At 54.1% G+C, this 15,533-nt stretch overlaps 1 protein-coding gene across 2 annotated transcripts in view; it reads left to right on the forward strand.

The window, feature by feature from the left end:
* The window catches only part of PRKCB (protein kinase C beta), a 94,217-nt gene extending 85,892 nt beyond the window's left edge, over positions 1 to 8,325 (forward strand). The window contains exon 17 of one of the 2 annotated variants that reach the window (XM_027897231.1): positions 2,322 to 3,702. In XM_027897231.1, coding sequence (XP_027753032.1) covers positions 2,322 to 2,480 — 159 coding nt within the window. In that variant the 3' untranslated portion in view covers positions 2,481 to 3,702. Of the gene's footprint in view, positions 1 to 2,321; positions 3,703 to 7,126 lie in introns of those variants that run through there. The other variant, XM_027897232.1, reaches the window with a different exon arrangement.
* Positions 8,326 to 15,533: the final 7,208 nt, after the last annotated feature.

The raw sequence follows: 15,533 nt of genomic DNA on the forward strand, positions 1-15,533 counted from the left end.
TGTCTCTATTTGAAATCAAGCAGGAAAGTGATAAAACACAAGGCCATCTTCGGAGCTGACAGGTTTATTTCTGCAGCTCAGGAAGAAAAGCCATTCTGTGCTGGCTATAAATATTAGACAGGACACGCTGGGATTTATGTAAGATAAATTCCCACCCTCCCTCTTTCTCCAGTCGGGGTGGAGTGATGCCTGTACATTAATATCAGACTAAAAGGAGGCAGATTTTTCACAAGGTGGCTTTAGATAAATGTAAAAATTCACATGGCATCTCCTGTCCATTAACATGGGACTTAATTTAGGAAGCTGTAAAGAAGGTGCTCCTGCAGATAGAAACCATTTGCTGCCTGGAGTGGCACAGATCCTTCCTGCTCTCCCTTGTCACAGGGGTGGGTCAAACGTGGAGTCTGGAACTCGGGCAGTGCTGGGCTGGAATAACCCTGCCCTGTTCCCAGAGCCCCCAGCTGTCTCAGGGTGTGGGGTGAGAGCAGCACCGGTGCAAGGTCCCCACCTTCAGACCTCAGGGATGGGCTTGGCTGTGACTTCTGTAAACCCAAAGGCAATTTTCAGCCTTAAAGTATTGATTTTATCCATCCATTTTATCTGTATCCAAAAAGAAAGTCCACAATTTCCACGCAGCAGGACAGGAAATACTATGGATAGATGCAACTTCTCAGATTTTCCATCCACATACACTTAACTTATTGCATGATAGTCAGAAATTCTTGCTTGCCAATATGCATATTGAAATATATTTGTGCTTCCTATTGCAATAACTGGTAGCATCTCGTCAGGATTAATTTTTAAATCTTTCTGAGGGGGTTGCTCATTTGGTTGGGGTTTTTTTAACTTTTTTTTTTTTTTAAGACAGCACATTTCTCTGTAGCCAAAAGGCATCTGGTGCTGTCAGACATTGCACATGAGCTGCCCTGAACGTCTGCACTGAGGTCTTGTGAAGCTGATGGGGAGTGACAGCGGGATGGGAAGGCTCTGAAGGCTCCTGGTGTGTGTTGGGGCTGATGGAAGGGGCAGGTGAGCGGCTGGGCTGCAGGTGACCCCTGCCATGGTGCTGTTACTGCAGCTTTCCTGCTGATCCTGCTCCTGGTCTGAGTTATCCTGGTGCCCAGGGGGAACAGTGGCCAGGAAAGCCCAGCTTGGCTCCTGTGTCCTGACTTTGGCCCCCTGGGCTTTGTGCAAGTGGCAGCTGCCATGTGGAGGATTTGATTGCTGGTTTGGTGTTCCTGTGCTGGCTTTGGGAAGGTGTCAGGCTGTCAAACAGCTCCCCCACAGGCTCCTGCAGGGTCCCCAGGGCTGGGGCTGCGGCACATGGGACCCCCCAGCCCTGGAGAGGTGCAGGAGGGGACAAGGGCTGGGCTCAGCTCCGGGCTGAGCTCATGGCTGTGGGCAAGAGGTGCTTTTGGGAGCGCAAGATTAACAAACCCAGGCTAGAAATGTGAAGATGTGGCCTTACAAACCTGAGAGGGAACCATGGGGTGGAAGGATGGGCTCAGGCTGAAGTTAAATCCACTCAAGCATTACCCCTTGAGCTGTTTTTTAGAGGTCTGAGAAGTTTGTGTCTCACTTGGTGCTATAAGGACATACAAGAGCTGCCAAAGGAATGTGCCATGGGGGCTGATGGATTTGCACACTGTCTTCCCTGAAACCTCTGAGCAGAGGAGGGAATGGGAAATGCTGAAGTTTACATGTATTTGTCGTTAATATTTTATTAAATTTAGTCTGACGTTTATTAAAATTGCAAATCTATTTACTTAACAAATGAAAGTTAAACACCAGGAAAGATTGTGGCAGCACTTGGAGCGTGTGTTCTCTCAGGGGCAATGGGAGAGAGACTTGGGGGACTGGGATTTGCTGGCTGAGCAGCTTCTAGGAGGAAGCAGGGCCCAGAGAGCGTTGGCTGCGTGTGACAGGAGGGAGAGTGCCCAGCCCTTGGAGCAGAGTCCCCACACGTTGGGGATGTGACGTGTGTGACGGGCAGGAGCTGAGCCTGCTCTGTGGCTGTGCAGTGACCTGGCACCCAGCTGATGTGAGCTGCTGCCCTTGTTATTGCACTGAATCACAACCCCCAGCCTTGTTCTGACTGCCCCCCATCCCATTCCTGCTGCAGCCGCTTCCCACGGCACAGTTCCCTGAGCGGGGGCTTTGCCAGTCCCTGGCTGTGCCGTGCCATGCCATGCCATGCCATCGCCCCGTGACTAACAAGGTGTGTTCTGCACCTTTTCCCATCCTGCCATGGCTGTGCCGTGATGGGGGGGTTGGTGCAGCCCCGTCCCACCCACCATCGTTCTTTTCTCCCCCTCTCATAGTGCGGACGCAGTGCCGAAAACTTCGACCGGTTTTTCACTCGCCACCCACCCGTGCTAACACCTCCCGACCAGGAAGTCATCAGGAACATTGACCAGTCAGAATTTGAAGGATTTTCCTTTGTTAACTCTGAGTTTTTTATGCCTGAAGCCAAGAGCTAAGTAGCTGTGTAGATCTCATCCCCACATCCATCATCCAGTCCCAGCTGCTGCTGTGGAGACATTTTCCATTGCAAAACTTGCATCCATGGATTTTCTCCAGTCCCTTACTAGAGTGACCATACTTCAAAGCCAGAAGTGTCTTCCTGTGATTTGGGGTGTCCCTGGATGGGGGGTGATGTGCAGCAAATGCTGCAAATGGTCTTTTGTGATGGGGGTTTTTTTTGGTAGAAAATGGGAGCAGTTCAGTGGGTGATGGAAGGAAAACAGAGACACGGGGACAATTGGGACAAATCCTTTCGTCATGTGTTTTAATTCCTGCTCTTTCGTTTTTCTAGCCTTTTAATATAATCATGAAAATTTCATATTTAGCCTCCTTAGCCTTAGTGGCAAGTAAGTGTTTTTAATGAAGCTTTTCCCCAGAGCCTTTCAGCTCCTCCTAAAACCTCTGGAGAGCCAAGATGCTGATTCTGGCTCCTTTTTTAGCCGTGTCCTGCTGTCTGTCCAGCCCTGCCACAGCTCCCCTTCCCTCCAAAGATGCTTTGGGATGGCATGTTCCCAGTGCTGGGTCCCCAACAATGAGATAAGTTATTCAGGAAGGCAGAGCTGCTGTTGGCAAAGATTTCTCCTGATTGTGCAGTTCTTAAGTGATTTTTTTTTAAATCAAAACATACAATATCCAGTGCTAAGTGAGGAATTCGGAAGAGCTGCTTTTGAGTCCGTGGTCACCCTAGTAAACACCCCCAACACCAGTTCTATAGTGAGGTTTCTTCTTCTTTTCAAATGCCAAAGCAATGGATGGAGTTTGTTACTTGCGCTTTAAACGTGTCAAAAAATGGTATTAACCCAAACGGGACCTATTTAACTCTGACCAGTATTGTGAATTCTGAGCTGAGCCTTGTAAAGAAACTTGTTTCAACTCTTAGCCCTACTCTTAAAAATTGCAGCTAGCTATTTAAATGGCCTCATTTAAATGTTTTGTTTCTGGCCTCAAAGGAAACCTTTCAGGAAGGGTGAATGTCTCTTGAAACAACAACAGTCCCACCACTTCCTTCTATGCCCTTGCAGATGTTTGTGGGCTGTCACTGTATCAATCTGCTTTGACTTGTAATGTGCCAATTTTTTTTTTCCTGATACTGATTATAAAATAAAAAGTGAGAAACTGTGTCCAAGAAACCTGCATGTGTTTGGCAATAATGAGTTTCTCCAGCTCAGAGAGGCGATTCCAGGAGTTGAGGCTGCACCACGCCGAGGGCTGGAAGGTTCCCTGGATGCAGGGAATGCACTGGAGCCATGGCCTGCTCTTCCTCTGCAGCGTTTGTCCCAAAAGGACGGAGGTGGGATGTGCTGAAAGCATCGTCCGAGCAGGGAGTGATTGTCCACAGTCCCTGCACCAGCCCCTGCTGCGCAGCGATGACCCCGCTCACTCCAGCACGGACAGGGAAGGAGTTTCTCTGGGCTGACCCTTGGAGGAAGGACGATCTGGGGTGGAGGATGGCAGAGCTCTGCCGCTTGGGAATCTCTTCCAGCGCCGTAAGCGGAGCCGACTGCGGCATCGCCTCGGATTTCTGGAGACTGCAGAGGCGAGCGCCCGGCTTGTGCCGGTGACTCATCCCTGCCCCGCTCTCCCAGGAGCAGTTGTTCAAAGCAATTGGCAGTTTCAGCTAAAGAGGGATTACAGGTCCCTGTTAACCTCCCTCCTGAGTGCCTCCTGCCTTTGGGATTCCGCTTCTGCCCAGTTCTGCGGGTCCGGACACTGCGAGATGGTTCCGAACGGCACCGAACGGCGGCACCGACGGCACCGGCAGGAGCTGATCCCTGACCCCTCCACCCAGGCAGCCCCAGAGCTCTGCCATGGGGAAGGGGCTCAGTGGCAGTGGATGGGGAGGATTCCCATCCCTGTGGTCCAGGTGGAAACACTGCTCTGGGCCAGCCGTGCCCTGGACAGTGGGAGCCAGAGTGCCCCACTGTGCTCCCCGTCACCTCCCAGAGTCAATTCACCTGTTGCTGGAGGCACTTTCAGCCCTGAGTGTCCCCTGCCCTCCCCTCTCTCCGTACCAGATCCATGCAGCCATTCAGTGCCTGTTTTCAGGCTGTTCATCATCTTGACAGAAGCCAAATTGCCACCAATTCAGACAAAATTCAAGGTAAGAAACCAGCAAACCCCCCTTTGCTGAACTCAGAGCTTCCCAGCTGAACCCCCAAGGACTGGGGGACTGCTGGAGGGGCAGTGCATGGGGGTGGGCTGCCCTGAGCCCCCTCCAGGGCACGTCACTGCCTTTGCTAGAGCTTCCTGCTGCCAAAAAGCAGCAGCAGGAGGTTTTTCCCACCCCAGGGCCCCCATGCTGAGCACTCTGGAGGGCTGGGGACCACGGTGGCAACTTGCACCAGTGGCAGATGTAGATGTGTCATTCCCCTTTGCAGCATCCCACAGCATTCCTCCTGAGGAGAAGCTCCCGGCTCGGTAGGATGGTGGTATCCTGGCACACGCTGGTTTGGACGGATGTGGCCTTCAGGAACCGTTTGGTCAGTTCAGCATCCCTGTGGGAATGGGGCAGGAGCCCCATCAGCTTCCTGTGCACGTGCTGGGGTGCAGGAGAGACCCTGTGCCCACCCCCTCTGCAGCAAAGGACAGCACCTTCCATGGACCAGCTCCTTGTCCCTGGGGGAACCCTGCTGCCATCAAGGTGGGCTTGTCCTCGCGTTCCAGCTGCTTCACCCTTTGCCTGCACAACTCTGCACCTGAAATCGGCTCCTTCACCCTGTCTGCCCCTCCCTGCTCCCGCTCTGTGCCTCCAGATCTGCAGCTTCTTCCTTCTCTGTGCTGGGAGTGGAGCCCTGGAGCGACTCTGACGGCTCAGGGACAGTTGGGACCTGCAGACAGCGGTGCCCTGAGCTTCACCACGTGTTCAAGTCCTGATGGCACAGCCACGTCCTGGCTCTTCTGGCTTCTCTCTCTTTGCTCACTGAGCTCCATCCAGCCCTGTTTTTCTTCCCACCTCGTCTCCTCTCCATCATCCCTGCCTCTCCCTGACCCTCCTCCCACAAGGCTGAAGCCATCCTGGTGGGATGTCTCCGGTGACGAGTGGGGTCTCCAAGCACCCCTGTAGGTCCTGGTCCGTTGCCAGCTCATCTCCCAAGGTTCCATCTGACTGCAGCTCTGGTGTGGTGCTCCCTGCCTGTCGGGGCTGGCAGGAGAACCTCTCTCTGTGCTGTGTCCTGGCCACGCTCCTGCTCGAGGCATGAAGATGCCAATGGCTCTGCCCTAAAGTCCTGGGACAGTGGCAGCTGCTGGGATGAGAGGGGCTACAGGGAGGACACAGCATCTCACCTGCCAGGTCCTTCACCAGGACAGGAGCAGGAGGTGGAGGGAGCAGGGTGGGATGTGGGACCTGCAGGACCCCCACAGTTCTTTCTCTCAGTACGAGCTGACAGATTATCCCAGGGTTGGAAATCCTGGTGCAGCAGAGCAGGGCCCCCTTCAAAGGCAAAGTCTGGGAAAAAATAAAACCAAATATCACCTTGCAGGTTTCTGCAAGGCACCAAATTTGTGACAGGGTCCTGCTGGTGTGACACCAGGGGAAGGTCAGCACAATGCTGGGGCCTCTCTTACACAGAGATATGGAAGAAGGGATGGGGAATTCTTTTGTCCCTGTTGGCTTTAGCAATGAGGCAAAGCAGAGCCAGCTTCCCGGCTGCCCCTTCCCCCCACCTCCCACTGCTGTGGATGAAGGACCCTGGGTGCTTGTTCTGTACCTTCAGTGCTCAGTCACCCCTTCAGCCACGGCCCTGTCCCCCCCCCCAGCGGGACACCCCTGAGCCAGGCAGTGTCTGATCCACACGGGTTTAGGAAGGCAGCCCACGCTCTCCCAGCGCCGGCTCCGCAGTGCTGATAGCAGGTTCCCAGCGCTAATCCTGACACTAACGTCCTTTTTTTTCCCTTTTTTGGCTTGGGTGTAGCTGCAAAGTGGTTCTTATGAAATTAAAAGGAGAAAAGGTTGCCTATGTGGAATTTTCCTTCTTGGAGGTTTTGAAGTGCTGTGTGTTTTCTCTGTACAACCCTGGAGCAAATCACATCCTCCATCAATGAACCGGTGTTGGTTAACACCATATCATGACATCATTCAAAAACCGAGCTTAAAGCAGAAAGAGCTCTTACAGCTGATTATTTTGTTTAAATTTTAACATCATATTGATTGTTTTGAGGCATGTTGCTTCCTCCAGGCTCCTTCCTCCTGTGCAGTGCCAAGCTCTGGTTGTAGGGGGGGTTCTGCATGCTGAGAACTCCTCTGTGCTCTCTCTCACAGTGAACAGCAGAGGAGAGGGGCTCCCTCCCCACCACCCTCAGCTCTCATGTGTCCCTTTATGTCCTGGTTGTGTGTTCCAGGCCTGTTAAACTGGTGTTCTCCTCTTCTTGCTGGTGGTGTGGGGCTGCTTCTTTTGTACAGGGCGGTGAGTTCCTCCTCGGTGGCAGCTTGAGAAGTGGTGTGGAATGTGGAGTGCTGGGGACAGCACGGCCCCCCTGGGGACAGCACAGCTCCCCTGGCTGTGCCCCCCTGGGTGCTGCCACTCTCCCTGGGTGCTGCCACGCTCTCTTGCTCGCTGGCTCGCTCCTTTCCCAGCTTAACTCTCTGCTTTCCGTTTAACAGAAAGACAAGCGCGACACTTCCAACTTCGACAAAGAGTTCACCCGGCAGCCAGTGGAGCTCACGCCCACGGACAAACTCTTCATCATGAACTTGGACCAGAACGAGTTTGCTGGATTCTCCTACACTAACCCCGAGTTTGTCATTAACGTGTAGTCGCGGCGCAGCCCTCTCCTCGCTGTCCCAGCTCCAGGTCGCCTTGTACATACCGACACTAGTCTTCCGGGATTAGCAGTGCAGACACACATTCCCTCCCGCCAAACACGCTGACCGCTTCTCCTAGGAGGCCTCTCCATGTCCGTGCCACTCGCTAGCTTGGTTTCCCTAGCCGGAGGTGTCCGGGGTGCCACTTACCGATCAGTGATACTTCTAGGAACTATAGTTGGTGGTGACTAATAGAGTTTTCAAACAGAAATATACCAAATTGCTACAGTCTCTGTAATTTTTGCAGTGGAATGCTGAGATCCCAGTGACCCAGCTACTCCCAAAGCGTTGCTGTGGAATGCTAAGCATGGTTGATCGCTTAAAGCGTTGTGCTGAAGCTTGCAATGAGTGTGAGCTTGTCTTAGAGGAGCCTTTTGTTCAAGACATGGATACATTTGATCAGTGTGGAAAAATCTGCTTGTAGACCTATACTTTTCATGGCATTGTCGATAGGATCAGCCCGGCTCCCTGGAGTGTCCTCCCCCACCATCCGCCTTCCCCGTGCCCGGGCATTGCCACTCCAAACCAATCCCATGCCAGTTCTTGTAAATCAGAGCAAATCTTTTTCTAAGTGAAAGGTGGGATTTTTTTTTTTTTGTAACATCTGGAACAGTTTGCAGTTTTGATACGCTCTGTCAGCACTCGCATAAATCTTCCGCAGACACTGTCGAGATGTAACAGCTCTGTAAAGGATATTAATATTCTACCAAAACAGAACACATTTATATTCTCGGTTTACAATTTACCAACTGAAAACACGCCCAAGACCAAAGGGCTGCACTGAGGGCTATTTATAACCGAAACTTTTCTACTTTACACCCTCTGCTATTCTCTTCCAGGCTCCAAACCCATGGATTTCACAGGCATCTTGATTTCCCTGATTTCCACCAAAATTCCTGGGGGTTTTAGTCAGTAATCCAGGACCTTCTACATCATTTAAAAAAAAAAATTAATGAGAAGGGACAATTTCAGCAGCTGGTGGTGAGGCAGAGCCGTGGTGTGTGGGAGGGCAGGGGTGAGCAGGGGCTGGAAGGAGGGGACAACAACAGGCAGGAGGAGGCAGAGGTGATCAGGAGGAGGCAGATGGAGGTAGGAGCAGGCAGGTGAAGGAAGGGGCAGGCAGGAGGGGACAAGGGCAAGCAGGAGGGGGCAGGAGCAGGCAAGTGTGGCCAGGGACAGACAGGAGCAAGGGCAGGCAAGTGGAGGAAGAAGCAGGCCAGGGAGGGCAGGAGTGGACAGGCAGGAGTGGGCAGGGGTGGGTAGAAGGGAGCAGGCAGGAGTGGGCAGGGGTGGTCAGGAACAGACAGATAAGGGCAGGAGTGGGCAGGGGTGGGTAGAAGGGAGCAGGCAGGAGTGGGCAGGGGTGGTCAGGAACAGACAGATAAGGGCAGGAGTGGGCAGGGGTGGGCAGGGACAGACAGATAAGGGCAGGAGTGGGCAGGGGCGGTCAGGGACAGACAGATAAGGGCAGGAGTGGGCAGGAGCAGGCAGGGCTGCCCATGGGAAGCTGGGCAGTGACTCTGGCTGTTGGGCACACAGAGGCCTGTGGGTCCCCATTCCCATCCCAGCCCCGTCTGGCTGGTTTGCAGAACCCCCTGTGTGTGTTTGCTGAACCAGCCAGCACGGGTTCTGCTGTGTGTAGCCATTCCTCCGTGCCATGGGGAAATGGGGTGGCATTTTATCAGTCAGAAGGAGTGCTAGAGAGGAAATTCTCGTTGTAGATCTTTTACAAACATCAAGCTATACCTTTGGAAATTTTCTTCTTCTATTGATGATTCCTTGAGAACAAAAGGCTGCCAGCAGCTGAGCCGCTGTGCCAGGGGTGGCCGGGTGTCCCCGCTCCGTTACCCAGCCACGGGCACTGTCCTGTGCCCGCTGGGGCATGAGCTGAGCCCGCGGCCTCGGGTCCTGCCCTGGGCTGGAGGAAACCAAACCAAACCCAGAAAAACTGCAAATTGTGCCAGATGGAGGAGGGTGTTCATGGGAGGCCCAGGCAGACTCGGGGGCTGGTGGCCGGCGAGAGCTCCCCTGAGCCCCACGCGCGTTCCCGAGGCCGCCGCGCCATCCTCTGCAGACCACAGCTGATGTCAGAGCATGTGCGTTACTGTGACCTCCCAACCTGTTGCTGCAGAATTAGTATAACTTCAGTGGTGAATGTTTTTACTTTCCCTGTCTTTGGCTCTGAAGGCGCTCCCAGGTCTGCCCAGGATGCTGCTGGAAGGGCTCCGGGGCTGAGGGGCACCCCGGGGCCGTGGGCACTGCAGGGGCTGCTGTGGGGGGAGTCTCGTCTTTTCTGTTTGGCACTTCTGTGTCTGTGTTGGGGTGACACTTGTGTGTGGAGCAGGCGGTGCTGGACACTGAGCAAACTGGGTGACCCTGGAGGGGACGTGCAGGGAAGCCGGGGCCGGCACCAGGCAGCCTGGTTGGCAGCTTTGGGACAGAGATCCACGTTCTAGGGAGAGGTTGGCAAAGGCTGGGTCCTCTTCACAGGACTCAGACCTTCAGTATTCCTGATGCTGTCCGTTCTGCCGCTTGCCAAACTCTTATTTCAAGGTTTATTTCCAGATGACCTGTTTCTTCTGTGGAGAAACGTGTAATGGGATGTGTCTGGCCCTGCACAGACGCTCAGATCTGTGTGGACTCCTCCAAGGAAGGGCAGGGTGACAGGGGTTGAGTCACTGTTTACTGTAATTTGATGATTTAATCTTCACTATTGGATGGGGAAAGCAGAGCTGCAGGAGGATGCTCAGAGCTGAGTTGCAGGAGAGCCCCGTTCACCAATCCCCAGGTGCTCTAATGATGGAGAAAGCCCAGGAAATCCATACCAATAAATCCCACGGTGCCCCCACTGCTGTGTGTCAGAGCAGTGCTGGGGACAAGGGGACGGTGTGAGGCAGGGGAAGGATGCTCATGGGGGACAGAGGTGGCACCTCAGCCCGCTGATGCAGGGGGGGCTTGCAGGGTGCCCCTGGGCAGTTGCTGCTGCTGGGGGAGCGGGTGCAGGTGTGGTGTCCCTCCTGGGTGCAGCAGGACTGGCAGGGTCCTGCAGGGGCACAGGGGGAGGGCTGAGGAGGCAGGACATGCACTCACCACACTGCAAAGGGTGGCAAGTCCTGACTTTGTGCAAGGCTGGATCACATCTCAGTGCTGCAGGTAAGTGGGGGTCAGGCTCTCAGGTGGTTTCCCTGGGCCGGGATGGATCAGACAGCTCCCCCTGGGCCTCTGGCTGGTGGCTGCTCCATTCACAGAGCCTGCCCTGCTCCTGCTCCCAGCGTGGCTCTGCGTGTGGCTGGGGACCTGCTGCTGCCCTTCCCTGCCCTGGCTGGAGCTCTGAGCAGCCTTCTCATGCTCAGACCCATCACCCAAGGAGTTATCGATTGATTTAATCCATTTAACAAATAAATGTGAGTTTGCACAGTGGCCAGCCCATGGAGAGAGAGAGCCTCGAGGGTGGAAGATGAGCAAGCACAGGGCAGTCGATGTGCTGTGATGATTGTGAATCCCAGAGCTCTGATCTAAGGGAAGAACCAGGGGAGTTTTAGGACAGAACAGAAGGATCACGCTGTTCCAAAGGTTAGGATTGCACCTGGAGGGTGGAACTCGCTCCCACTGCTGAGTTCTGTGACTTGCCCACGGTGGCAGGAGCAGGTGAGCCTGTCTGACCACACGCCTCTGGCTCCATGCATGGAAGTGTCACCTGAGCTGTTTATTTCTGATCACATTCAAAGTGGCAACTAAAACAAGAAAAAAAAAAGAAAAAAAATGTTTATTGTTGAACAGTTTGTGTTTGTGAATTTGATTTCACCTGCAAGTATTTGATGACTTTTCTACATCCTAGACTACCTGCTGTGTGTTGTCAAACGGTTCTCATTAAGACCTCCTTTTAGATGGGCATATACTCTTGATTCGATTTGCTGCATGTATGAAAAAATAAAATATATAATTTTAAAGAAACCTCGAGAGCTTTGCTTCTTTGCCCGTGAGCCTCCAGGGGTGAGCCAGGGGCTGGGCACGCCTGGGGGTGCCAGCCATCAGCCGGGGATCTGGGGGGTTTGGGTCACCCAGAGGGGCAGGGTGAGTGCATGTCACAGCCCTGGCACAGCAGGAAATGCTGAGAAGGTGTAGTTCAGTCAAAAAGCTGCATATCTGCACAGCTGGAGAGTATCAGCTAATGAAGGGCCCTAGAGACCATCAGCTGCCTTCAAGGTCCAGATGGACCAGTGGGGAGCAAGGGAAGGTGCAGGTTGTTTGCACCTTCTGTTAATTGCTAATGAAGGGGTTACTGATGTTGCTGCAGGGGCTCTTCCCACCACCTGTGAGTGCTGGTTCCCAGGCTCTGTAGCTGGTGGCACTGGGGGTAGGGTGCCGGGCAGCCCCTCTGTGGGCACCATGCCTGGCAGTGAGGTCAGGGGGGTGTTCAGGGCTCTGAAGAGCTGATCTCAATCCTCTGGGATCCCCCAGTGCCTGCATGTGCTGCAGGGCCTGTGGGGTTCCTGGCTGAGTGCACCACTGCGCTCTGCTCGCTCCCAGGAGAGCTCCCCAGCCTGTGCCTGCCTTTCTCCATCCAGGAACTCAGCTCTTGGAGGAAGTGCCCTTGTGAAAGCTGGTGAGTGTGTTGGGAAGGGCTTCTCCTCCTGCTTTTGGGGACTTCAGCTAAGCTTTCAGTTAAGATATCCTCATCTCTCTCCCCTAGGGTGGCAGGTGGTCACTGGGAACCACCCCAATTCACCTGGGGGTGGGAAAACTGTCCCACTCAACCAGCCCAGCACTGCCCATGCGCCAGCATCCCTTTTCCAGCTGGGCAGCCCTGCTCTGTCCCCCCTTCCCCAGGCCCCAGCACCTGCTGCTGGCACCGCTGCCTCTGCTGCTGCCCTCGGCCCCCAGCCATGCCAGGAAGGTCCCCTCAGCCCCAGAGCAGGGGTTTGGGGTGCCTGTTTGAGCCCCTCCCCAGATTCACTGACGTGCCCTTTCTCAGCGTGTCAGAAACGCTCCCGAGCTCTCCTTCTCCTGGCTTGTGTAAGTGAAACATTTGGTTTTGTGACACTTTCCTTAATTATGGGAGCTAATGACAAAACCATTGTGACAAATGACTCAGCTTTTGATAGTGAAGTTAATTAATTCTGAAGTTAGAGCCTCCATTGGAGTATCTGGAGAAACCCGATTAGGAAGTCTGCTTACCCAGCGTGACACGGGCAGCAGGAACCCAGTCCCTGTGACAGGCAGGTAAAACCCTCCCCACGGCTGTGAGGGATGATCCACCTGAAGGGAGGGGATTAAAGGCCAGGCATCCCAGCGCTTGCCTCCTGATCCATCCGTCCATCCATCAAAGCATCCAGGGGAACACAGCCTCATTAACGCCGGAGTGAGTGACCAGGAGCAGCTCTGCGTCGGGCAATGACCTTCAAGAGCGTCTCCCTGAAGCCATCTTTCATCTCTTTCATTTGCATTACAATCCTGTTTGCCTCATTATTCTTTATCCACTTCTTCTTCAAAGGATTTAAATCAAATCAATTAAATTGTGGCGGCTGGAGCAGCAGTGAACCTTTCCTTGTGGCTCGGCGTGGTCCAGCTGGACCTGGCTACAGAAGGGATTTAATCTTCTGCTATTTGTTCTTTTATTGCTTCTGGGGTACCACTGCCCACAGATCCCTTTGGTAACAGTCTGTCCTTCCCACCCACCCCGTGCAGACATTCTCCATCTACAGGCTGGTCTTTGTATGACCTTGGGGAAGGGATTCTCTTGGCTTCCCTCACAGAGCCTGGGATTGGGATGATGAGGAGCTGCTGACCTGCCCAGAGCAGCTGGAGAAACCCTGGGGCACTGCCATAGCAGTTGCTGTCCTGTGTCATCCTTTTCCCTCTCCTCAGCTTGTTTTGTCTGCCAGGGAATCAAAGAACTATGGAATCCTTCAGGCTGGAAAAGCTCTCTAAGACCGTGGAGTCCAACTGTTCCCTTGGCACTGCCAAGGCCACCACTGACCCCTGTCCCCAAGTGCCACAATGACATGACTTTTAAATCCCTCCAGGGATGGGAAATCCACCACTTGACAACCTGTTGGTGAATAAATTGTCCCTAATATTCCATCTAAACCTCCCCTGGTGCAACCTGAGGCCGTTTCCTCTTGTCCTGTCACTTGTTACCCGGGAGAAGAGACTGACCCCCACCCGGCTACACCCTCCTGTCAGGGAGTTGTTGAGTATTGCTACAGAGGGAAAAAAAGCTGATGGAATGTCCTAAGTGTGGGCAAATGAACGTGGATTTAGGCAAGCAGCTGCTGCCAGTGTGGCCGCCCAGTCCCCGGAAGCTGCTGCTGCTGGCCCACGCACGGCCACCCCTGCTCCCTCTGCATCTCAGAATAAAGAGGCTTAATCAGAATGGATTTCTGTTCCTCCCCTGCTATTTTTATTGCTACTCAACTGTCGGAAGTCCAGCAGAGAGTGTGGTGCAGGGAGGGAACTGCACCAGCTCGCACTGAGGGAACCAGCTCGTGCCACCGGCAGCAGGGCTGGGGGCACATGTGGCATCGCTGCCTCGTGTCACTCCTAGGACACTGCTGAGCTCAGCAGCACATCACACAGGGGCACACCAGCCTCACCACTGGAGTCCAGTTGGAGCCAGTGGATTGCAACCAGCACTTCCAAAGCGTGTGCAGATATAAATAATCCCTCGTGGGAGTGGGGAAGGATGAGCACATGTGCCCAAGGCTCTGGAGTCCTTATCCCCTCGCAGCCCCTGGGAGCAGGGAAACCAAGAGAAGACTAGGCAAGGCTGGAGCATCTCTCTGCATTGCTAATGACCCAAACTCGCCTTGTATCAGCCTCTCTTCCTTCAAGGAAAAACCTAATCCAGCTAGGGATTATTTCTGACTACTTACTTCCTGTCACTTTGCCAGTTTAAATGCAGCAGAGCTTTCATGGCTGGATTTGGGGGACAAAGCCTAACTGATCTTGTGTTAGGACATTTTTGCCTGCAAGGACAGCCTTTTTCTTGCAGGAGTCATACAATCTTTGCAGTGTGGGTTGTTTCTACTTTGCCCGGTGCGGAAGGGTCCGGGACCAGGAGCAGGTGGGTGCCGATGGATAGGGCAGGGAACAGCAAGAGGTGATGGAGCAGGAGCTGGAGGAGCCCAGAGTGCCCAGGGCAGGGTGCCAGGCTGTGACCCTGCGCACCACAGTCTGAGCTGAGAGCAGGACACCAGGGTCCCCAAATTGTTGTTCATTGCAAATCTTAGAGAACTCCTGGGGCAGCTGCTCCAGACAGAGCTCCGAGCTCGCTCCTGGCGCTGACACTCTACCTGTGCAGCAGTGAGAGGAGTGCAGGGCTCAGCAGGGGGGTCTCCACCACCAACCCCACGAGGGCCAACACGATCCGCCACGGACTTTGCTTCTGTTTGAGCTCGCTTTGTTCAAAGCCTAGGAAACGGTACATGTGCACTCTGCTCACACCTACACACGCTGTGTTAAAATAACACAATTAAGGCTGCAAAATCCCCCACTCGCAACGCAATTTGCAGCCCCTCAGCTGTGGGTGGGAGATATCTTTGCTGCCTCTGCGCAGGCCGGGGGCCGGGCAGGGTGCTGGCGTCAGGCGCTGCCCCACGCGCTGCGGGGGTGTGGGCAGGGGGATGGGGGTGGCAGGATGAGGGGTGTCGTGCCACAGCTCAGGCAGATGCCCCAGGGAAACACGGTCCCTTCTTGTGCTGGGCCCCAAGCTGCCTTCATGGTACCCAGGGGATTGTTTAGGACTTGGGGGGCTTATGGAAATAATGGAGAGTGGCTTTTCACATGGGCAGATGGTGACAGGGCAAGAGGGCGTGGTTTTAAGTTAGAAGAAGAGAGATTTAGATTAGTTATTATGAATAAATCCTTCCCTGGGAGGATGGGCAGGCCCTGGCACAGGTTGCCCAGAGAAGCTGTGGCTGCCCCATCCCTGGGAGTGTCCCAGGCCAGGCTGGACGGGGCTTGGAGCAACCTGGGCTGGTGGAAGGTGTCCCTGCCCACAGCAGGGGTGGGACTGGAGGAGCTTTAAGATTCCTTCCAACCCAAACCCTTCTGTGGTTCTGTGTTTCTGTGAGCAGGGTCCCAGTGCAGCCACGTGCAGGGCTCATCTCGGTGCCCAGCCTGTGACACCAAGGTGTGACCTGTGACCACCATGTGCCTCTTCAGCACCAGTCCCAGAACTGCACAGGGATAACCCCTCCTCAAA

This window comes from Empidonax traillii, unplaced genomic scaffold, assembly GCF_003031625.1.
Source record: "Empidonax traillii isolate 1590-97213 ecotype Southwest subspecies unplaced genomic scaffold, ASM303162v1 scaffold534:size827195, whole genome shotgun sequence".
In the NCBI taxonomy this organism is placed as follows: domain Eukaryota; kingdom Metazoa; phylum Chordata; class Aves; order Passeriformes; family Tyrannidae; genus Empidonax; species Empidonax traillii.